Source organism: Xiphophorus hellerii, chromosome 6, assembly GCF_003331165.1.
Source record: "Xiphophorus hellerii strain 12219 chromosome 6, Xiphophorus_hellerii-4.1, whole genome shotgun sequence".
In the NCBI taxonomy this organism is placed as follows: Eukaryota; Metazoa; Chordata; class Actinopteri; order Cyprinodontiformes; family Poeciliidae; genus Xiphophorus; species Xiphophorus hellerii.
In genome coordinates, this window is record NC_045677.1 from 14082590 (window position 1) to 14108494 (window position 25905).

At 36.5% G+C, this 25905-nt stretch overlaps 1 protein-coding gene across 1 annotated transcript in view; it reads right to left on the reverse strand.

The window, feature by feature from the left end:
• gpc1b (glypican 1b) overlaps positions 1–25905 on the reverse strand; it is a 74975-nt gene that overhangs the window by 10441 nt on the left and 38629 nt on the right. The window contains exons 3-7 of the mRNA XM_032564806.1: positions 16426–16584; positions 6890–7117; positions 5667–5830; positions 1081–1246; positions 223–347 (exon numbers count right to left, since the gene is read on the reverse strand). Of these exons, the coding sequence (XP_032420697.1) occupies positions 223–347; positions 1081–1246; positions 5667–5830; positions 6890–7117; positions 16426–16584 (842 nt within the window). The remainder of the gene's footprint in view (positions 1–222; positions 348–1080; positions 1247–5666; positions 5831–6889; positions 7118–16425; positions 16585–25905) is intronic.

Here is a 25905-nt window from a genome sequence, read left to right on the forward strand (position 1 = left end):
CTGCAAGGTTATTCTTGGGAACACTTCTGGGAGCTAGCATAAGTGGCACAGGAGAGGGAAGCCTGAGACCCTTTGCTGATGGTGCTGTCCCTGCGGCCCAGATTCGGGTAAGCAGAAGATACTCGATAGATCCGTACATAATTTTTTTATTTGTAATAAAAACAGTCTTTGTAGCTGAGTAGGCATTTAAATTTCTATGTGTAAATCAAAGTGCAATCTTACCTTGCTGTTGATGGTTTCCATGTTATCCATCATACTAAACATGGCTTCTGATATCTGATTTGGGAGGTAAGGGATCACGCTTTCCACATCATCCAAGCGGCGCTCTCCCACCTCAATCATTGTATCTGTAAAGCATTAAAAAATAAGAAACAATGAAAGAATAACTTGTTTTTTAGTATAAAATTTTGGTCATCTGTTCAGCAACTTTTATTAACACAGTGTGTTAATAAACAAAACATCATGAGAAGATATGCAGGTGAACTGAATCCTTGGTGCTTGAGTATCATACTTTTATTTTAATTATATGACACACCTGTTAGTTAATGATTTGCAAAGTTATATGGGAAAACTTTAAAGGAATGGGACATTCAATGTAGGGAGGCTAAAGTGAAAGACATTTTGTCCCATTACTTCAATGGTTTTCATATAATGTTGGAAATCAATGAACAGAAGTTATGTTATAATATTTTTTACAGATTTGTTTTGCCAGTGTTATGCACTTATTGCACCAAACACTTCAGAAGTTGCATTGACTCTCATTAAAGCTGTAGGGTCTATATTCCCCTAAAAGATGGTGTTGATGTTATGCAAGTTAAGACTTCTGAATCCATCACAAAGCAGATTTTAGTGATAGTTGGAATTAATTAAACTCTACTTTGTTTTGATGCTGACATTAATTGTTGATAGCAAAATATATACTTAAGTTGTACATGTAAAGGTTGTCAAGTCGCAAAAAGATGCTGTACTAGTACACTCCACACCAAATCTAAAGGTTTGCACAAAAATGTTTTGGTATGAATACATGTACTTTTACAGTATCCTCACAATGTGTATGAGTATGTGTGAGTGTCCTCTGACCTGCTAGATGTGACCATTCTGTATGGAGGTCAGCCTGGTTGGCGAGGCAGCCCTTCATGACGTTGCTGCAGTAGTTGGCACAGGGTTTAGCAGTGGGCATGCCACGACAGTGGGGACAGTAAGTCATCCTCATAATAGCTCCCATGCACTTCTGGCTCAGTGGCACCTGTGGTCAGGCAAAGGCAAAAATAAACTTTGGTCCCACGACAAAAATGAAAACACAGTTCTCTCAAACGCGTCTCACTTTTCTAAAGTGAAAATCTGAAATCAAAAGTTAATTAACCTGTACATTTGATGTCTCTTTTTTTTTTTCTTGTGACACTTTTTTATTCTACTGGAGAAATGAAAATTGGGTTATGCAGAAGTAGCTTTATTTTATGTAATGTGAAAAGTATGGTTTTTGCTGAGGCAGTAACAGCCACAAAACAGTGGGAGGTCACCTCCTGTGGCGAACTTTGAGTTTTCACCGTAGTTTCTTCTGGCACTGTGCCCTTGGAAACCACTAAGTTAAAATGTATTTTTCTTTTTACATGTGATGAAAAGACCCTGACATTGATACAAGTGTTCTCAGCCCCCCACTCTGTCCTCCCTGCCTCCTGCATTTCTCTTCCTATTCCACAAGGCCATTCCCAAAGGGGAAGAGGCCTTCGTGCGTGAAAAGTGAAACTGGGTTAATACCAGTAAGCTCTGTTCACAAGAGAGTACAGCTATGCATACAAAACCTCAAGAAGTATGGAGTGTGTGTGTCTGTGCGCAAGAGGGAGAAAGAAGGAGAGAAGTGGAATGAGCCTAGCTACGCATACAAAGCTCTTCTAAGCTGACATCTGGGCCAGCTTGATGCTTTTACTGGAAACTCCTCCTCCAGCCATAAAGTCCCAGTTAAAGCCACATTTGATCAAATCTGGAGTAAAAATAGGGCAATAATGTGTGATAGTGAGAAAAGACAAAGACACTTTGATCATTCTACAAAATATGGAATGTGCTTAAGTCAACTTTCCATAGAAGTAACTAAGGTAACTGAAAATAAAGATTGACTTGCCATGTTAGGGTATTAATCTAGATTTTCTTAAATCCGAATAAGTGGAAGTAGCATGTCATTTATACTAGAGAGGCAACATAAAGTGCAAAGGAAACAGAAAAGGAAAAAAAGAACACATTTCCATGCACAATTTCAACTCATATGACGGATGAGTCACACCCTCATTCCTTTTTTTCCATTTTTCCATCCATACTGTTACCCTCATTAGCTAGGGATGAGTCAGATGATTGCTTTTAAGTGAGCAGAAGAGTTAGTTGAGTATACAGCAATGACTGGGCAGAATACCAAAAAGACACATGATAGGATGAAACAAGCAATGTGAGGTCAACTAAGGTTATTATCATTTTTGCTGACATACAAATGTGGATTAAACATGACCTTTAGAACACAAATTATGGTAAAGCTGTGGTATATACTCCTACAAATACTTGTTCTGTGTATTTGATTAGTTGGTTATGCTCTGATCTTAAACAGCAGCAATTTCAAACTATGACTTAATGTCCTTTTTAAACAGATGGCAAAGAAAGTGATGAATAACTAGAATTTTCTGTCATTTAATGTCCTTGTCCTACAAGGACACTAGTTATCTTTATGGTGCACAAAGTTACCTAGTGCTGCCCCTCCCCCCATGCACAGAAAAATATGCATTTTTCTGCATTGCTCAGCTGGTGGAGAAATTAAGCCTAGGTGCAAATTCAAGCTGGGAGATGTTCTCCAGCCTCACCTGCATCATCCAATTACTTTGCCTCTGCCGCATCCAATCATCGCACAAGAATCCACTTATAAGCCTTGTCATCCATGGATCCTTCTGCTTCCCGGGCTGGTTTCAACCTGTCTCCACCTCATCTCCACCCTCACACTCCCAGGATTTTCAGGCTCCTCTCCTTTCTGGTCTCCACTCCACCACTATGGTCTGGGCCCCAGGGAAAGAAAATCCTAATCCTCGCCCTAAGCTGTCCATTCAAGCTGGTGGCAATTCTTAGCATCGATGTCTTCTGCTGGGGTACGAGCCCCAAAGAAATCTACCTTCAACCAAAAAAAATTGCCTTATTGCTGATTTCTCTCTTTGTGAGTCTCTCCACACTGAAAAACAGTGTCTCACTTTTCAGTTAAAGAAGACAAACAAATGTCATGGAAAACATTCAATGTGTATGAAAAGGAAAGAGTGCCATGAAACGAGTTGTGTGGAACTACACACAAGTTCCAAATTCTCAGATGATTATCTTTATTTTGACTAGTTGAGGGGGAGCAGAAAGAGGTGCTCAGCCAGGAGGCAATTTAATGCAAAAACTTCCGCTGGACAATGAATCACTCATCCGAAGTTAACATTATTTCAAAGCTAAATTTGGCAAGCAATGGAATGGTTTGCCAGATGTTCTAAATTAAAGCAAAAGATCGTTGACTCATTAGATCTTTAAAATTGTTGTGTCACTTCCAAAATACCATGAAGTCACGATATTAGGCTGGCCGAAACCTAGCTGCTAAATAAAATATGTACTTACCCAGAGTGTTTAAAATCCCCCAAGAGACCCAGAAATAAAGACAATTCAATGTATATTTTTAAAAGATAAATAGCTGGTTCAACGGTTGCAATAAAATCATTTTACTGCAAATATTATGACCAAATTACAATTAATGAAGGTATAGGTTCTCTGTCTATCCTGTGAATGATAATGAGAAAAAGTAGAATATCCTCTAAGTTGAGCATCATTTTCACACTTCTCCATTTACATGAGTGATACACACAGGTACAATTGTCAAATGACTCTTTCTGAATACTCCCTATGGTTACATTGCATAAGACACGGTTGAAAGTTATCCAGTTTATGTTAATGTATCTTTTAGAGGGACATACTTTACTTGTCTCAGTTTCAACCTTACATCGCTTCCTACCCCACCTCTGTCTGACCCATAGCTCAGTATTTATATCTTTCTCAGTACTTGTCTCTCTTCTGTAATTAGCACGGATATCTAAACTTCCCATTCTCACTGCGCTATAGAGCGAGACGATCTAGACTGCTTGCCTCCGGAGTCAGCTGTGCAGCACATGGCCTACTTCCAACATTCCCCTTCCCGAGGGAATAAAACAGTCCAGAGAAAGTTAAGGACAAAGCAGCTGGCATAACCTAGAGCAAAGGAAGGGTGGAATTAATGCGTTACTGGAAAGAGAGATTGCAAGTTCTGGCTCAGATCTGTTTTCTGTCAGTCAACATTTATTTTTACCATCTGCCACTTAATTAAGCTTTATTTTTATTTTCCTTTTGAGACACTATCATCTTTTACTGCACGCTTTTACTTTCTAATCAAACCAGCCGCAAGCAATAATCATTTATGCCAACTTTGTTCGAAATGATGTAATTTCTCGTAGTCATGCTCACATTCATTGAAAAGTTGTTGATTTATGTCAATTTTGCTTAAGACCTCTGTCCTGACTTTGTCCATTTTTTTGTCCATTTCAACACCCACATATTCTTACAACAAGTCAGAAGGAATCCTCAATATTAATCCATAATTTGAGTTGGTCACAGTGAGTGAATGTGGAACTTATTTTCTTTTGAGTTACCATAGGTGTTTTGCAAGTCAGAAGCATGTCTCAAGTTCCTCCACCCAAATCCTGAGTCAAATCACAGGTAAAGGCATAAAAGTCCCATGTTAATTCGAATGCCTCAAGGCACTCAAGTTATGAAACGAGTCGAAGTCTTATTCTTTTAATTTTGAGTTTTAAGTAAGAAGTGATCCAGCGTGATCCAATAAATAATTTAAACAGTGTAATTACACTGTGTGGCTCTCAGCACCTTCCTCCTGTGCCAGCAATACTACAAATCTCCGAGAGAAATGGATGGAGAAAATTCCCTAAAAGAAATCTCAGTTGGTTTTTGTCTTGGAATTTCTGGTTTCAAGCTTCTTGTACATTACCTTGTGATTTTTCATCAACAAACAATACATGTTAAATTCATGCCTTTCTTTGCTAAGTGCATGTCTGCATTCCTCTTCGGGTTACTTCTCTTACCACGCTCCTAATCCAGTACCTGACAAGAGATAATTTTAGCTGCGGCATCAAAAATGGCTCCCCCACGAAATGATTCCTTGGTCTTGCTCCAATCTTAACTTTACTCTTGTGTTATGTGCAGAGAAAACCATTCGTCTTGGGACATATTAACCCTCGCCACGTCCCGGGAGACATTTTTCAGTTTAGAGTTGACATTAACTGGTGTTGCAAGGGCTGATGGTCCACACTGCAAGACATATTTTATAGAGTCTATGGCTTCTACCAACATTAATCTGCGACAGCTTCATACTGCTCATAACGAGTGGTAAAACTTGCATGAATGAGTCCGTTTGAGTTTAGCTTTAAGCAGCATCACTAAAGAGATAGGCACACATGCATTTTAGCACACTTAATAAAAATTTTGCAAGTGAAACACAGCATTATAAAAAAACACACAGAAATTGATTTTTCTCAAAAGCAGTAAAAATATTCTTCCAAGATATGGAAAACAGGACTATTTAATGTAGGATCTGTAGATTTGAGAGCTGGAAGTTTTACCTGTAACACTTTGCCCACCACTTCTCGACTGGTTTGCAGTCCCTGGAGGAATGCACGTGCCGCCACAAATGTACGAGTGACCTGTATCGTCATTTTATGGGCGGCCTCTCCAAAAAGTCGAAGTGTCTCTATTTTCTTTGACACACACTCCTGGTAGTCCTCATCTGTAACAGGCAAGCATGTGTAAAACTTTCTGTATTCGTAGAGCTTCACATAAAACAAAGATGCATCGAGTCCACAGAATATGATTTAAATTGACATCGTCTTAGTTTTTCGTGCACTCCTTGGAATAACTTTAAAACAACAAAATGATGAACATGCTAAATTGTTTAATTTTCTTATTCAGTTGTAGCTCCAGTTCATGGTTTGGTTCTGTTTAATTACCATAAGAAATATTTTTGTTTTTCCAACCAGAAAAAAAGCAAACAATAAGTTTAAGTTCATGTTGACATACTCTTGTAAAGTGATTAAAATGTAATTATTTTCCGTAAATATATTTTTTCAAGGACCCTCAAGAAAGCATGACTATATAAAACATTCCACCTCATTCTCATCTGATTAGAGCATGTTCTTCCTCATATTTGCTGTGCTCCCTTTATGGCTTGTGGTAAACTACAAACAGGAGTTCTTGCGGCTTTGTTTTACCAATGATTTTGTAGCCAATGTTTTACAAAGACCAGATTTGTGGAGCTTCTCTGATTAATGTCCTTTTTAAATTTTTTTTTTACAGTCCAACAGTTTGGGAGGACTCCCATGACCATGTAGGTTTGCAATTGTACTGCTGTTTGCTACTTCTAAGCACTCACCATGCTTTGAGGTAAAAACTTAACTCCTACCATGGCTTACATACTGTTCTTTATTTACCCTAGAATATTGGTAAAGACAACCTCTTGAGATGTGGGTGATTCATGTTTTATTTCAGATGAAACAAAGCCCCACTAATATTTTTTTATTAATATTTTCTCCTTTTTCCGTTTGTGAAAGATGGATTGAACATTGCTCTCTCAAATAATAAGAGACATTTTTTTATAACCTAAACTTTATTTTGATTTCTCCACAACTGTATCTCTAAGCTGTATGGTGCATTTTTTGGTGGTAATGATACAACATTTTAATGGATTCTGTATGAATAGATTGGCCTACGTCATTCATATATGCAAAGCACTCCACATCACACACTTTGGAACAACAAAAATAGGGCTTCATTTGCTGAAATAGCATACCTATTGAACTCTGCTTATTTGCTTGGTAAAAAAGCTTCTCCAGCAGCTTGGTCCAGAATTCATTCAGCACCTCCTCCAGATTGACACTGGCACTCCGGTAGTAGTCCCTCAAATCCTGGTACAGGTCATGAAAGAGCTGGGAATTTCTGGAGTATAAAACGCCCCATGTTGAAGTGAATGTATCCTGAAGGGTGGCCCTGGACCTATTCATTAAATCATCCATGTAGCCTGAAAAACACAAAAAATAGGCACATTTAAAAACATAGGTATATTGCCATAAACTATAGCCTTGTAATTAGCCACTTTGTTCAGCAAATCGTTTTAGCTCGGAACATCACAATGGATAAAGTAATTGGATTGGATTTTATTTGACTGAGGAAACTTATTTGACTATTGATTATAGCTTATTTTATGTGGAGGCATGTTCACACTTTAAAATGGCAGAATTGATATCTCTCCTATAAAACCATTTTTTTATTTTCTGCATTTAAGAATTTTCTGAAACGCTGCAAGTTTCAGACACAAGTTTCAGAGGTGCTCACACATAAACATCCATTAAAAAACAAAACAAAACAAACATGGTCACTGATTACAGAAATAGGATCATATGAAGTGAAGTTTTACTGCAGCAGAAATATAACACCCACATTTAAAAGAGCTAAAGTCAATCTCAGCATTCGAGTTACATAAGGATTTAATATGCTAAGCTCATATTGCCCCATCTGTGTAGCATAATTTAAGCACTGGCCTTGTTAGACAGCATATATCAGTTCTGCTTTACCCACTCTTTATTAAAAAGAAACAAGATTGCTTCTCAGCTGCTGCTTGTTACTTCTAAGCATTCACCATTCTTTGAGGTAAAAACTTAACTCCTACTGTGGCTAAATACTGTTCTTTATTTACCCCAGAATATTGGGAAAGGCAACCTCCTGAGATGTGCGTGATTCATGTTTTATTTCAGATGAAATAAAGCCCCACTAATAATTTTTACTAATATTTTCTCTTTTCAGAGTTCGCATTTTAATGTTAGACTGCACCCTAAACATAGGTGCAGACTAATCGATTGAAAAAAACCCCCAAAAAACATCCATTTCTAATTTCTCTTGTTTCGATACATGCTAAGAACAATGTCAGTGAACACAAATTGTAGCAAATTTTTCTTAAAAAAAAAGCCTGTTTTTTGTGACAAGTTCATATGTTTTGGTGTTATTTTTCGAGCTATATTTGGGATGTTTTAACAGACAGATGAAAAGTAGTCTTTAACCTGTTTGTCTAGAGGTTTTACTTCAGTATTGACAGGAATCTCATCAAAAAGTTTTGCACCTAACTGCTAAGTCTGAGTCCTATGCTATTTTCACTTCGAATAGTATTGATTTTCAAGCCTTTGAGCGTATTCTTGATAAGGCACTATGCCAATTTGGTTTGAAAGGTTGTTCAGCGCCATATTCATGACCTTGACTGACATAAAAATACATAACATCTATATAACTGTCTGTGGAAAAAGCAAAAGAAAAAAAAAAGATTGTCCTAAACAGAGAAAAAAAACTGACATAGACATTGTAAGTGCAGTGACCCATAAAAATAAAAAGTTTTATTTTTACTTTTTTGTAACACAATTTTTCAATTCCTTAAAGACATTTTAATGTAAACACAAAATTCAGTTTTTAAAAGGTTTAAAAGAAACCTTTATTCCTTAATAAGGAATAAAGGTTCTTATAAAGGAATAAAACCTGGCTCTATATGAAACTGTCCACTAAACTGAATAAACTGTGCCACCCTTGGGAGAAACAGCTGTCACAGGCATTTGCAATAATTAATGAGTAATTAATAAGTCTTTCACATCACTGTGGAAAAATTTTGGCCTACTTAGGCCCCATTTACACAGAGCTGCTCTGTGGCTAAATCATAATATTTTTGTTGCAATCCAGCTGCTCGTTTACACAACAGCAGTGACCGGAGTATCTCAGGGCTTCAAAATATAAAGTCTTTAAAAAAAACCCTGCTCTACATCCCCAGAACCAGAACCAAACATAGAGAGGCAGTAATCAGCTTCTATGCACCACAAATCTGGAACAAACGTCCAGAAAACTGCATAACAGCTGAAACATTGAGTTTGTTTAAGTCTAGACTAAAATCCCAACAGTTTAGAGTTGCTTTCGAACTATTATAAATGAAATATTGACCAAACTATTTGATGTGTATTGATGATTTTGATGATGGCACTCGTCAAAATATAATTTTTGTTTCTGGTTTTCTCAATTGTTGACTATATGGTGCCTTTTATGACTTTGTATTTCTGTGTTTTTATGAAGTTAAGCACTCTGAACTGCCTTGTTGCTAAAATGTACTATGCAAATAAACTTGATTGATTGAATGCTATTTGGGATTTATCTAATGTTTTTTGAACTCAATAAACAGGCAAAGAAATGCCAGCAAGTAGTGGCCAATTTTACCTATGTTCTAGAAAGAATGCTCATGACTACTTCTTTCTTTTTTTTGCATACAAACACATTTTAAACATTTAAAATTGTCCATATCTTTTTGTCCAGGATCTACACCTCATTAAGTCATTCTTAACTACTTAGCTGACAACACATTTAGCAGGCTAGTGTAAAAACTTTACCCACAGTAGACCACATATTGGCAGAAACAGAGCAATTAACTCCCACCCAGACCGCAGGGGGAAAAACCCCCCCAAAAAACATTTTATTGTTTACCACTGTGTCTTGCATAAAGATGTCGTCTAGTTACTTTTAGGTCATATAGGAAAAAAAGATTAAAGACTTTAGATAAAAAGAGTGCTGACAATTAAGCAACAGCAAGATGATACAAACAAATTAAGAAGTTTCCCTTCCAAGACTTTGGAAAAAAATAAACTTAAAATATAAGATTGTTTGGAAATTCTAAGCAAATATAGATAGTTTGGGGTAGAAGACATCCAAAGGCTATTTGAATTGCCAACATCTCCATATGATCTCTGTGGCCAATTTGGAAAATGTCTGATTGCATTTATGTTGTGCATGCAAACACAAACTTAGACACAAGATGGTTTGATATTACATTTATGGAAGAAAGACAAATATGATTTTCCCAGAGGTTATAGAGCTAAAACAAGCATCAATTGCAGCTATAGACTAATTATAAGTAAGCATAAATAAACATAGAGCTTTTCTCATTTGTAAGTGTGTATTTTCTTTTGCTTTGACATCATATTTTCTTTCACAAAATTAGATTCTGTAAAATTCTGCATTGCATCAGAGACCAAGCACTTGAGCAACATATTTTAAAAATCGGTACAAACAGTATTTAATGAATGTGGCACTAGATAAGGGAAATGCACAAAGCGACAACCACATTGTTGTCTAAGCATGCATACACACACCTATAAAATGGTAAATGAGGCATGCATCCCCTAATGAATGTCTTCCTGAGATGAGAGTGGAGTTAATGCTTACATCTGTAATCACCCCACACTTCAAACCTATGCTCGTTTACAAATAAAATACTCATTTTAACTTTCTTGCTTTTTGCACTGCTTCTAAACTTTACCAAATACACATGCATCATCATTTAAAAGACACAAATCTTTACTTACCAACAAATGATAGGTTTTATGTGTGAAAATGCTCAGTACTACAGTATAAACCACAACTGTCTTTGTACAAATCAATACTGAGCTTTAAATTATAGTCAACTCCACATGAACTCTTGCGCATGGTTGCTTCTGTTGCAGTATTTCTGCCTTCAGTATTTCCCATACTTTGAGTTTGAATAATAGGAAAGAAATTTGGGGGGACCAAATGGAGGTTGAGGAGAGGCTCTTCAAGCTACCATGCACTCTACTGAACCCCAAAATATTTCTCACTTGTAGATATGAACTGCATGTATTAAAAAAGATTCATGTAATGGGCCTGTGTACTGGAAATATTTTGCTTGGTCAAAAGTGTTCCAGAATATTCAAAATCTAATGAGCATGCATTTTATATGTAAATGAGCTGCTAAGACAACAACCAAAATGAAAATAGGATAAAAATACAAAATGACAACAAAGTTTAAAAAACTCATACATTTATTCTAATATTAAAGTAACAGTGCATGTGGCTATTTCTGAAGAGATGTTGGTTAAGTACTTAGAAAGATATTTACAGTACACATTTCTCAGTATAGATTTCTCTTTTGAGAAAACCACATTTTTCATTATGCAAACATATTTTAGACATTTGAAATTACACTATGCATATCCTCTTGTCCATGTTCCACACCTTACTAAGTCAATCTGCTTATTCTTAACTACTTAGTCAACAAACACATTTAGCACGCTACTGTAAAAGCAATAATGTTTTTTCCTTGTATTTCAACATGCATTTCTCCAAAATTATTACCATAAACTCTACCAGCATTTCAGCTTTGTTCGCTACATTCACCTGGATGGAGATTTCTGGAAAAGTAATGTTTTAATGGTTGGGAAAACATATGTATGAATATAAGGACTGTAGTAATTGTTACTACTGCATAGTAGTTCACTAAAAGCAAAAATACACCCCCATCTAAACATACAAAAGATTGTTAAAGTTTTGGCCTTTGTTATTGTCCTACTTTTGCAAGGACAACAAAAGAATAAACATAACAGGCCAAACCAAATGTTGTTTCTGTCATGAGTACTGTCTATGGACAAATGGCTTTCTGGGAGCCCTTAGACTGCTTCTGAGTCAGACTGATGCTCCACCAATGATAACACTTACTGTATTACAAACACACTATGCCCCAGGAACACTGCTAAAACCTCAGAGAGAATTTAGATACTATTTAAAGGTGCCCTACATTAAACAAGCCAACACATCACATAATGCATGCCATTTATCACAAGCTCTCAATGAAAGCCTTTATCCCTTTCTCTTGTCCCTCTCAAAACATTCTCTGGCTGGCATAATGCACCATTTACTAAGACCTTATTCTTCAATTACCCATATGGTTCTCTTGTGCAACATCTTTTTTTCTGTTATCTGTTTTCTGCAACATTCACACAATTGCTTATTCTTATCATTTTTGTTCTTTTGCTCTCTTTCTTTCTATCTTAATTTGCTTTCCACGTCTTGCCCCAGTTTCCTTCTTCCTTACATAGGTACTTCTCTTTCCATGTTTCAGTTGTTCATTTCATCATTTTGTTCTCCCAAGGTGCCATCACTACTAAAGAGCAAAAGTGTATTTGGCATAATTGGGTCAGTGTATGCTGTGTCCCCATGGATGTGATTTGCATGCAGATAAAATGAGTCAATCAAGCCCTATGATAGCAATAGATAACCTTGTCTTTTTATAACATTATCAAAGGTGACCCCAAAAGCAGAAAATTATAATTTGGTAAGTAGACTACAGGAGTGGATTAGCTTTTTCTTATGTTACATAGAGATTAATGGCAGAAGTGTCCTATCAGTATGCCTACATTTATTCATTTGGAGCGTAACAGAAGGGAGGTCTTGATACAATCCTAAGTATTGACTGGTTTTGGTTTCCCAACTAAACTTAACTCCTATGAATGGTGTACTCTTTGATTTTATAATCTCATCAAGCTTTGGGCTCCAATTCACGGGCCAGTTTTAGAAAACAGGAGCCTGACTTGAAAAACCGCATTATGGGCCATGCATATGTAGGGACGATCCTAGCCTGTTGACGCCATGGTCGAAAAACAACACGTTGTAGAGAATACGTCCGCAAATATTGAAAAAGCTTAAAAAGGAATTAAAACAAGAGTTAGATTGCTGTAATAGCATATGATGTTCTTTCAACAGATTATTGAGAAGTCTAGAAATAATTCTAATATGCCATTGTTAAAACATAGATTTGTTTATCCCCCAAAAATCCATTGTTTTGTTTTATTTTGAGAGATGAAGACAAACATTTTGCCTAAATAAAAATAATTTACACCTTAATTTCAACATAAGCCTGAACTTGGTTGGCATGTGTCACATATTTCCAGAGTTTATTGCTCTTTAATTCAAAGCAAGTCAAATGAGCACATTAAAAACAATAGGACTAGCAGAGGAGTTTAGGGTTATTTGCAGAATTGGCAGAATGTAAAACTTTTAGAATGCTTCCATGCTTCGTCATAACTATGACTGTATAAAGGGTGTCAGATACTTGCTTTGTTAACGTGGCTCTCTCACTTGAACCTAGCACTGAAACAAGCAAACAATATTATTTTAACTTCAAATGCATTTGAGCAGTGAAAGAGGAATCCAATAGGAACACAGACACATGCATGTATACACAAGTATGCATACACACACAAACACACCATCTCTTCACAAATCCAAAAATCACTCAAGGCAGTATTTGGCCAAATGCCAAATATCAGGTTTTGAGCTTTTGTCTGACATACCTGGCTGTTAATATAGAAGGCCGGACATTAAAACTGAAAAAAAAAAAAAAATGCATATAAAACATATTTGTATGTTCACGTATACAGAGTGCACAAACTTAATGCCCAGAGCCATCTGCATGTGAACATACTGGTCCTTTAATCTGTGGCTTTGCTGGTGCTTCTTCCAAAGTTCCTGGACTCAAAAGCCCTAGCCATACTGGGTTGGAACAGTAACACCCTGCACTTAGCCACATGGCGCTAGTTAGCCCACACCCTGCTAAATACAGCCAGATGTGCAGGAATAGAAATATGGTACAATATCACTGCATGTTTTTCTGGTCATATGGAAGGGAAAAAAAGTCATCTGTTTAAAACTCTATTCTTCCCCAACATCTTTTTTTTCTGGCTTTTCAAATGGACATGACACCTATAAAAGGAACAGCCATTAGTCAACAGCAACATATGTTTAACTGTTGGCTGAAACAGTTGCAACTGGTTTCCTGTACAATCTTAAGCTATGAAAAAACAGAGTGTCCTTAACAAGAAGCACTGTGACTGCCAAACTGTCATTTAAATGACAAAAATATAAGATATCACAGTCTATTTAATCCCTGTCTATGGCTCAGCTCTTTCTAGAAACACGGTCTACATTAGACAATGTTCAGATATTCGCCTGAACAATAAGGACGTTAGTCAAACTGACAGGCTTCCGCTGAGAACAACACTGAAAATACCCTGTTAACCACTGTCTAAGAAAAAAGTAAAGCCAGTGTAGAACAGCCAAGCCACAGGAGCTCTAAGGTCTCCACATATTCAGAGAGAACACAGCAACTCCCTTTTCTTGATCTTGGGTCTTATGTGTGCCACATGCCTGTTTTCAGCCAAAGCGCTTTATTGTGCTATAACTCCTGACAGAAACTCCTCAAACTCATAATTCCACAAAGGGTCACTCAATATATTAACAATAATCAGGTCCAGTTTTTCTCCCTTAAAAACAGGAAGTGTGGGTCATATAGGGTATGGATGATGACATTATATATGAATCCAGTGTTTAATGGAGAATGTCGACAGATATGAGATGGACACATTTGCTGATAAGAAAGTAGATTTTAAATTCATGTGTGGCCACTCTTTCATATTTTTGTGACAGAGAGGTTTGGATATGAAAAATTTAAATGTATGATAAATATATCAACCAACATAAGGTAAATTGGACTTTGTCATGGTCATATTCTATAAGAGTCAACCTACTTAAATAAGGATCAGAAACAAAATAAATGACAAAATAGAAATTTTCAATATGATATGCAATACACATGAGATTAGAACATTTCTTATGACCATTTCTATGAAAAAAATACCACCTACAACAAGGAGTTACTAATAGGCAATGTAATGACAGCCCCTTTTCAATAAATTGGCAAAGTAAATTTACTGATTTGACAAACGGCATCTAATTTATACCAGCTCCCAATACAAACATCTCATAATCAGTCTGCTTCCCATTAGCTAGAAAAGCGTGCTCAAGAGACATCTCCAACTTCATGTCTAATAGACAGAAAGCTTCCCAGTCTGTAGGGTTGGCAACTTAATTTACAACTAAATTATTTTTACTCTTATAAGATAATACACCTCAAAACAATGACTTATCACGCTTTAAACCTCCCCGCAAACTCCTAAGGCCTAAGGCAGAGAATAGGAGATTAAAGCTTGTAGCGGCATTTGTAATGAACATGAAAGAACAATTTCATTATCTTTCTGTTTCAAATCAAAAGCAGTTATCATACATTTGCACCTACTTGTTTGTCAAGCCTCTGAACAAAATGATCCCCAAATGACCTTTGAGGCAAAGCATGCAAACGTTTTTCTTATATGTCAACCTTTATTTTTTTCTTTGATTGTTTTTACAAAAAATAATATAAAACATGTAGCAATGAGTGCTGCTTGAATGTGAGTTTTGTTAGGTTTTAGTTTTTTGCAGATTCCTGTTGTGCTAAATGACATGTTTAACCAAAGAATGGGAAATTTTGAGAACTGCTGAAGACACAAACAAACTTTGAATAAAACTGCACATCTCTGACAGGTTCTTGGCCTGCACATATTATTGTGTAGTTCTGCTTTGGTGCAGTGATGGTATCCCTTTGGCACTGCAACTCAGTGCTGAGAGTAAAAAGAAAGGGTCAGAAGAAAGAAGGGCACAAAGTCATGGAAGAAAAGCAAACAAGTCTCACTCAGCCACTAATCACTGTGCTCTGAAAAGGTCAGACTAACTAGTCAAGCTCTGCTCTAGCCAACAGAGCTATTGTCACAAACTGTCTAAGAGTAAGAAGCGGAGCAGAAAAAGCACCCTTCCATTAACTGGAGTAAGTCATTGGAGACATATAATTACCTTGTTGCATCAATCTTCAACAATGAAAATTACTTTTTCATACATGTTGAGTACAACCATCAGTATCCCTTTTGGACTAGATATGGATGTCACTATACAGGACACTGGCCTCTTCATCAATGAGTTGACTCTGTGTTGTTATAGGTTTAATTTTTACTCAAGTCTTACTAAGAAAGTAATGTCCCATTTCATTGTGCTGTATGATGTTAATTCTCAAAGTCTCTTACATACCTAAGTATGCAAGAGTCGAAACATCACTCACCATCACCACTGCTCATAGATAAAGTACTACCAATGGCAGAAAGCAGAAAGCTTGCCAAGTCACTCTACTACTAAGTAATTTTGTACACCACAATAAATTCCTAGATTTGGTAACAAAAGCTGCATTCCAATGTACATTTATATTCTAACTTTTTACTGATGACAAAGCATTAAGAAGGCAGTAAAACAGTGATTTGCTTGAAAATAAAAATCGCTTGAAAAATGTCTGGCCTGTTAGTTTATGCTATGATTGACTCCAGAACCTTGACAACCCAATAGTGGGAACACTGTGAGGTGTATTTTGAGCCTTGCTGCATGATAAGTGAACTCCAGGAGGAACCTTCCACTTTAACAATTCACTGAAATAATTTCCCCTTTTGCTCTCGATTATTATCTTTTTTTAGACATCATCTCTCTCCAGGGAGTGAAAAACATTTTATCTGGTCATGCCCTTACTGAATATATAAAGAGATGCATCACATGGAATGCTTTGCAGCTCTTATAGTTATTGTGAATGCTTATACTCACCATTGAAGGTGTTGTAACAGTATGAAAGTGAGCTCTGTAAGGGTCGCTTAGCTTCTCTGAGAAGTCCTTCCATCTCCCTGCGGCTGAGCGTAGCCAGATTGTCCTCCATCTCGATGGTGCAGCAGGTGTAACCCTGGGGACAAATGCGCAGGTGCTCCCCTGGCAGAGGGACAGTGCAAGAGGTGGAGAGGTAAGGAAAAGAAAGAACAAAGATAAAATCAGAAAATTAGCATTAAAATGAAAAATTTGCATGATGCCTAGCTGTCGTAAAAAAAAAAAATGTAAAAAAAAAAAATCTACTCAAATTGATTGCAACTGACTCGTATATGGTATTGCTGCATGCAGGTATAAAATGTATAATTTAATATGGAAACATGAGGTGGATGAAATAGTCATATCTACATATTGGTAATTAGTCACTTTAAACTTTTATTATAGATTCCTTTCACACACTGCATAACGTGCCTCTGAACATCATAAGGAATACCATACTGGGAATTAAACAGAAAACAGTTTTTGTCCAAGAAGCTGTTTGAAAGTTTTATGTATTATCACATTAGAAAAGGTGTTTCTTTGAAGGGGAAAAAATGAAGAAATTATGACTTTCCACAAAAAATAAACAGAAAACTGTTAAAAAAAAATCTATCCAATATTTGTATGGAATAACAAATGTACAATTTTAATGCTCAGAAGGGAAACAACAAATAATATTGTCAGGACCTCGGTTTGTTTTGAGTTGTTTTTGGGTTTTGATTTATTTCCTTTAGCTTCATTATTATTCTGTGTTCCTAGTGTCTTTCTTTGATTCATTCAGACTTGTTTCTGTTTTACTTTAGTTCAGTTCTTCCTTAGTGATTCTAGTTTATGTTTATTTCTTGTGTCTAATTAGTACACCTTACTCTAGTTTTATCATGTTCCTCATGTCTACTCATTCTTTAGTGTTAGATTTATTTACCTAGTTAACCAGTTTGTATACTCTCCCTTGCCTCCTATGCTATTTTAGCTCTCTTTCTGTCTCCTCAGCCTGCATTCGGCTCTCTACTTTCACACCTGCAACATGTTTCTAATCAGCCATCTGTTCCTTGTTCTATAATCAAGCTCCCCAGTAAACATACTACTCATTCTCAGTCACTGCTTGCTGAATCCTCCTGTAATTCTCCAGTTATATCTTGTTGTGTCCCCATTTAATCTCCTGGCTTTTTGTTCATGGTTCCTGATTGTTTTTCTACTCTGGCTCCCTGCGTTCCTTACAATTGAAATACATTTTTGTTAATCATTTTTGTTAAACTTTCAACACCACTTGCTGCCTCTGTCTCTCTTGGGTCCCCCATCAACCACACAGAATCATGACAAATATGATGTCTGTCGTACTAAAATCCTCAAACTTTAAAACAATATTATTAAATTATTTTTAAAAACAAATCCTCTTTGATCAATTGTATTGTCTTTTCGTGATCATTTACAACCAGCATCAAATTTGAAGTGCAAATTTGATTACTTGCAGAGTCCTATCTCACAGTGCTTATATTACATCTCTAAACAGCCATGAAAATGATAATAAACAATTTGAACCAAACAAATTTTTCACATGAAATCTTAACAGGTCATGTTTATTGTCAAGTGATATATTCAATCCCCCTCTGGATGTGATTGTTTATTGTTTGATAATTTTATTTTTATGGACACAAGTGCTTCCTTGTTTAACAATAGGTTTTATATTATACAAAGTACTGCTTGTAATGCAGGTTACTTTACTGCTATTCTGATTACATTATCCATCCATTAACAGTGAATGACATTTAAGTGTATTGTGACCTAACCTCTCACTAAAGATCTTCCAAAAACATGCATAAATGCCTACTTAAGACTAAGAGAATTGCCTGCCCTTCTGTATCAAGTCTTGCTCATATTCCTCTGAAATCCCACTGGGCAGTTTTATAGGTCACTGCTTTGCCTAAATTGTAAGTCCTATTAATTGACACAAATGTATATTTTCCCACTTACGTATACAGACTAGGATTTTCCCATGTACATGTCTCTAGTGTGGTTGTTACTATGCAAAAACATTCTACACAAGTGAGATCAATTGTGGTCAAAACAGTACATTTTCCTAATTGGAAGAAGGATGAGGTTTAATAACAGGTCTAAGAAAAAGCTAAGTTTGACACGTTCAAGAGCAAGTTCAAGTCTTTGTGTAATCAAAGCTTTTCCACCGACTGTACTCATCTAACACCATTACAAAACTGGAAACATTTAATTAATGTGTCAGCCCACATCAGATTTACTTTGTTTGCAGAAAGACACACGTACATTCGGTAAACACACATAAGTGGTTGATTAATGGTTTAACTTGTCAAAGCTGTAATTATTATCCACCTGGCTGAACATTGGGTAAGACTCTCTAGGCACGATTTGATGAGACATCAGTGTTACAAATTCTTCTGCCATCCATTTTTATGTCTGAAACTTGCTCTTGCTCATTGAATAATAAGGTGTGTCTGTTTCATTGTTCTATAAATGAATCAGAATGTGCCTTCACCATTTCACAAGGGCACCAGAATAGGGGGGGCCATTGTGACCCTTCCACTTTATGGCCCTGTCCAGAAAACAATCTTGTTTCCTCAGACACAAGCATCCAACTGTGACTGATGTGTCTCTCCCTCTTTTTTCTTTATCTTGCACTTTTGCTGTCTAGTGACAGACAAGGCATAATCAAAGTTCTTAACATGCAGACAAGTAATTGCGCACTGTCATAATTTTGTGCATCCCAAAGACAGCTGGAGTTGAAAACACCAGGCACACAGATGGCAGGTCACTATGTGGAGACAATGCAGGCAGAGGAAAAGAGAATTTATCTGTATCTGTTTGTGTGAACATCTTTGAAATAACAAATAAAAAATAATAAAGTCCTATGACAGCTTGTCAAGGTAATTGATTTACTTTCTGAATGTAAAAAAAAAAAGAATTTAATGTCACTCAGAAAAAGTTGTCACATAATCTCTCTGGACACTAAGGATTTTTCCAATTAATTAAATATTTCTGCTTTTTTGTCCATTTTTCAGGGAAAGTTTCACAAACATGTATGTATTTGTAGCACTGTGCATGGGTGTGGGCATCACTCATTGGATGAATCCAAAAGCCAGAGTCTGTGCGGTACTGAGACGAAACACAGATGGAATATTTGGATAGTAGATATTTAGTAAAGGGTAATATGTGGAGATGATCAATTGATGTGTTATATGACATACCTTATAGAAATAGCCAAATACTAATGTTCTGTTGCATACACATTTCTGCAGCAACTTGGAGAGGAGTTTTGGGCAAATTTTATGGAGAGGAGACAGCAATCAAGGCAGGTAAAAGAAGGTGGAAGTCTATAAGGACTCAAAAGTTCAGCAAGCTCAAAAAAGAGGGGGCGTGCCAAGTGCAGAGATGGTGCTCTAAAAATAAAACCTCTGACATCTGCAGCAGGAGTTGTGCCAGGTGAAGAGAGGGCATCTACACATGGCTCCAACTTGTACATAATTTTATTAGCTTCATTGTAAATAGCTAAGTCTAAATAGTTAGAATAATATAGTCTTACTTATATGAGTGTTTTTACTGACTTTTGACTTCTAGTTCGTGTTCTGTTTATTTAAAATGTGTTTTTTTGTTTATTACATGTAGATTAGTGACACAAAAACTGGTGTTCATAATTTTGATTTTGTGACAAAGTAAGTTAAAACTAGTGGTTGATTTATTCCCTATATATTTTGATAGAGTTCTCAGACCAATTGATTGTCCAATAAGCTTTTGCATAACATTTTCTTTGACGATAATGATTAACAGATAAACACTTGATGCATAATTAAATTTTGTCTCTTAAATAAAAATAGCATATTTTGGTGTTATTTTAGTTTTCTATAATTTTTTAACTGATTAAGAATTGTATTAGTTGTAAAATCGCAAGGTGAATTGAATGAGGTTTAAATGGGGGATTTAAAATCACCCCTGTGGCAGTTCTAGCGTTTACCTAGAAAAAAAAATTACCAAGTTGCTCTGATAGTATTTTTCCACCTTTTTTTTTTTTTTTTGCAAATATATTAGGACAAACAATATCCAGTTCCCTTCCCGAGGAGTACCACCAAATGCAGATTGTTTGAACAATAAAAACCTTTTTTTTTTCCATTTATTTTTTTTCCCCATGGCCAAGCCGTGAAAGCGCTGCGAAAGCATATTGTAATCACACTGTTTCTTCTTATTATGCTTCTGTCAAATTAACTAGCTTTGTGGAGGCCTAAATCTATACAAAAACTCACCAAACTTGGTGGACACATCAGTCCTGTGTAAAAATTACATATTTTAAGGGAGTCATAAAAGTCATAACAAAAACAGCTCAACAGCACCCCCCGTATTAACATTAATAGAGGAGGAGACTCATTGAGGAAAAGAAAGGTATCCAAGTTTATGTAACAGAGCATAGCACACTGCACAACTAATGCGCATGTGGCCACACTCATGCCACCCCTTCCCCACCTAAAACATGAATCCGGCAGTGATTTCCTGTCCACCTCCTCAGCTGAATTTTGAAATTAATCCAAAATGAAGTTGCAGGCTTTAACATTCAAATGATAAGAGCATGTAAACAAGCAAGCAACAATATCTAACTTACAGTTCTTATTGTACCACTAATCTGCACAAGAAAGGAGGAAAAAGTTCCATAAATGCACTTCCCTCAAAAAGTTTTGTTAGGGCAATTTCAGAGTAATTAATTGTACATTTTCAGGCCTTTTTGGTCCTGTATCACCACTTCCTCTTTTTGTTTTTCTTTGAGCAGATATGGCTACTAAATTCCCGAATCATTAGCTTATCATTGTTCATCAGGGAGGAAGGGTTCTATTAAACTGCAATCTCAAAAGGCAGAATAAGGTCACACACATTGTGATAAAGCATGGGAGAGACCAGCAGTCACAGGCTTTTAGAGATGGTGGGAAAAGGGGGAAGGAGAGAAGACAGGAAATTAAGAAAGCATCACTGCTCTGGGAGTCTGTGAAACAAAATAGTGTTCCTGTGCAGCTAAGTCACTTTTAAAGTGAGATCCATCTTAGGACTGTTCTTTTTGTCACAGCAGTGTACAGTATTATTTGCAATACTTATTTTTATTCGTATGTAAGATTGTCCAACAAGTAGGACTAGAGGTAGAAATTAGCCACTTGCCTATAATCACACCACTGTTTAAAAAACTGTCAAAGACAGAAATATCTTGGTGAAATATTTTCAAAATAATTCACCAAGACAGACTACATTTGTCCAAAAACTAGTTATATTAATGAAAATATGGGTAAATGTATACTTATATCTGAATGTATCAGTTATTACTATGCGTACACACAAAGCATGTGGCTTTAATTCAGAAACCTATTAAGTTTCTTCCGCAAGTCACAGCAGGCCCGCCAGTCAAGGCAAACAAAGTGGGAGACCAATGGAGGGAAAATATTAATTTTGGAAGTTGAAAACTACAGTATTTTATATGACACCACTCATCTTTTTATCACTGGCTTTAATGTACAATCCCTCATTTCCCGCTCATGCTTCTTGTTGCACCTTTGCTGTTAGCAGCAAATTGGAGAGAAGGAACGCCAGCAGTGAAAATTGAGGTACTCTGGAACGCCTGCGAAATGCACAGCAGAGCGAAGCCAGATGCAGTGTAAATTAGGGGTTACACTCTGATGAACATCTGGACCTTAATTTCTTTCCTTCCTCAACAATGTAAGCTACCTACTCCTCTATGTGGTCTACATTTACACTAGACCAATGACTGAAAACTGACATTTTAAATGTTGATTGGAGAAACGTTTGACGTTTAGACAGCACCGCCAAGACACCTTGCGCTGTATTTCTCCTTCCAGGTCACTAGATGGGGATCTGATTTCAGCATGTCATCAATTGCACATGCGCTTTTGACCCTTGGCTTCCACCTCACTGGCTTCTATCTCATTGTTAACATATGTAACATACGTTATCTCTATCTCCCATGAAAGAAGGGCTCATATAGAACATTATATTCCTTATCAATAATTGTGTTAAACTGAACATGGTAAGTAGCAAAACACAGCACATTGCTATCCACCATTGTTTTTATTGTTAACTGCCTGGGTATGAATAGAATAAACTCTGCAACTGTGCAGCTGTGTGTTCACCTTCACACCTTTGAAGGTTACAGAAAAGTTTCATTCTGAGACATGGTTTCAAAAAGTATCGGTGTGAGAGATTCTAGTCACTGATGTCACGTAAACAAGCGTATGGATCACAGCAACAATTTAAAACTATTAAAACTATGTTTCTGTGCACTTTGTCTTGGCTTTCTCATATTACATATTACTAAATGTGCCACAGAAGTCTGAGCCCAACCAGTCCACTAAGCAAATAATTCTGTCCTGACCAGGCCCAAATTTTGGGTCAGGGTCCTGCCATAGACATAAACTCTAGCAAAAATGCATTTTTTGATGAGTAATTTGATAAAGTGGAAGACTGAACAATCTGTATATCATGCTCTATTTATGATCTGGTAAAACAAACAAATAAAGTTATTTGGGAAGCATAAGTACCAACTTAACTGAAGTACTTGTATTCTGTGTGGGGAAAAACTGGGATTGGGATACCCCTAGTGAAAAACACTTGCAAAAGAATGGAAAACTCACCAAAATGATTTAAACAGACTTAAAGAAAGATTATATAACAAAACCAATATAGGTTCAAGAATGGAACCCAGAAGAACTGGTCATGACAGCTCAGTAGATTCTGACATGATCCAATGAAGCTTCTACCCAGTCCAAAAAAAAAAAACAAAAAACCTCTATGTGATATCCAGAGATTCCAACTAGATCCTAGTTCAGCATTTTAGTAATAATTTTTTGTTAGGATACATCATTTTCTGTTTATCAGGATGTTTAACAGTCTCAAAAAAGAAAAAAAAATTGTTGTAGATACATATTGAGCTAAAAGTCAAGATAAACTCCATTCTAGATATACAACTAGTAAAGTCCACGTATCAAAAAAAAAATTCAATTTTACATTTGAACATTTTATGAATACTCTTTTCCTCAAAAACATGTCACACCACTAATGGCTTTTGGTATTGACTGACAGCATATAACTGATGAGATTCAAATCACAATGTGCAATATATGTGAGCGAGTGTGTGTTTGCATGTAGGGTTGAGCTGTGGGACCAAAGGGATTAACAGCCTAATCCAGCCGGTGGTCAGAGTGTGTCCACAGCTTGGTGGATTATTGCCTGTGCCATAGATAGCATTCATGCAAAACCAGGAATTGCACACATGCACACACCCACATACTCTTGAACAGTGGATTAGGGTTAAACACATGAAGACCAACAAGGCTGTTTGGCAGCAAAAGTTGACATAGCTCATCCGCCAACTGCACACACTAACGTTTAACACACCATTTTAACAAGAAGCTCACAATAGATGACACTTGCTAACTAGAAAACAGTCTAAAAACTGAGCCGGGCTTTCTTTGAGCCTCAAATGTTCAAACACAGAAGATGACCCACAGGTTACCCCAGTCTGTCACCTACAGACCCTGGATACTCAGCCTGGTAATGTGAGACACACAGAGTCACATAAATAGCTTTCTCCAACCAGACTAGGTGGCAGCTATACAACATTTATAACACATTACCACTTTGGTCAGCTGCTTTAACGAACTACGTTCTTCAAGTTCACTGTGTTTCTACTCTGGAGAATGACCAGATATGTCTCTGCTTATACGTTTACTACAATACAGTAGCAGAGGAAATAGTGCTGCTCTGTATATTTACATACGAAAAAAGGACCTTTCATTCACTTGAATAATTAATTAAGGAAACGCTTGTGTAAGTAATTATTTAAACTCAATAAGACTAAATGTGTTAAATGGTATTGTATTAAACTGTATGAAAATGAATAGTGCTGTTGAAGCGTAACAGGAGGATAGAGCAATTCTTGAAAAAAGCTATTAAAGCATCATCTGAAGGTGCAAAAGAAAACTATAAATGTGTATTGACTGTAAATTACAAGCTGTTGTGAACATACACACGTTTCTGCTAATGTACCAGACCATATCCACCCACAGAGGATCTCATCAGTCTCATCTGAAACAGATTTCTGCTGCGCAACGCTTTAACACATCCCACGGAGAAAGTCTGACTTCTCAAACTTTAAAGGATTAAACTGTTATTTGCTTATTTACTAAGCAACATTTGAAAGGTGCTAAATAAATTAGGCTTACTGATTATTCTACACTCACCAGTCATTTCATTAGGCATACCGCTTGTTACACTGACAACACATTTATGTATGTTGGAGCAGGAGCTGAACATCCCCGATCTACTGCAACAGAAGATGTCACTCAGTTCTGCTCCTGTTAGCTAGAATAGAAAAGTGAGGCTTTAGCTCGCTGAAATTAAAACTGTGACGCCTTCAGTCAGTCAATCTTGTATTGAACTGATTGATTTAAGAAAGTACTTTGTAGACAAACAAGTAGACTTATGACAGATCCAGCAGCAAAAAGTATGAAAAATAATTATAAAATGTACATGTGTAAACACATATTTTCTTCTTGCTGCAACACTTGTGTTTGGACAAAAAAAAAAAAAATCTAAACACTCAGTTGCTGCTGCATTCCTGTACATGCGGTCACTGCTCATGTGACAATATTTATAACCACATAATGTTAATAAGCAGCACTCAAATTTACATTCTGATTGTTTATTTTGCATCACAAATAGCAGGTAATAAGGAGAAGCAGACATATTCTGGTTAATAATCAGGCATCTTATTATTAATCCTTCTTTTGGCATTTCGAGTGCTTACATTTAGGATGTGTATAGTAGAAAGAACGTTTTGGGGAACGGATAAACTTTATGCATTTAAAATACAAAACACATGCAGATAATTCTCATCGTCACAGCCAATTACATCATGATCCTCCTTACTTCATGACTCTCAACAAATGACTTGTTGCCTATTTTCATAAGATGTGCTATTGCTAGATACTGAGGTGGTTCTCTTGGAGAGCAGAAAAACAAATTTAAGTCTCTGTAATGCTGCTCCTATGTAGCGCTGTTTACTGATTGCCTACCACAATGGCACATTTCTGGGCTGCCTTACTTGTGGTGGGGTCTTGTGGGAACTATCTAGAGAGCATATTTGGGATGTGGTAGAACAGATCCATGATTCACATTATGGACATAAAGCTGATGAATCTGCTGACGTGATGCTATCATTCTAACATTGACCTACATTTATGACACTTTAGTGAATTTATCCCACAAAGAATTAAGGCAGTTCTAGAGATAAACTGAGACCCAAAAAGATACATTTCTTGTGCATATATAAATAACTAACAATTTTACTAAGAGGAAGAATAATATCCAGCTACATTAATATCCAAACTTTATGAATCATGCAACTCTGAACCTGTTACATAATCTTGTAAC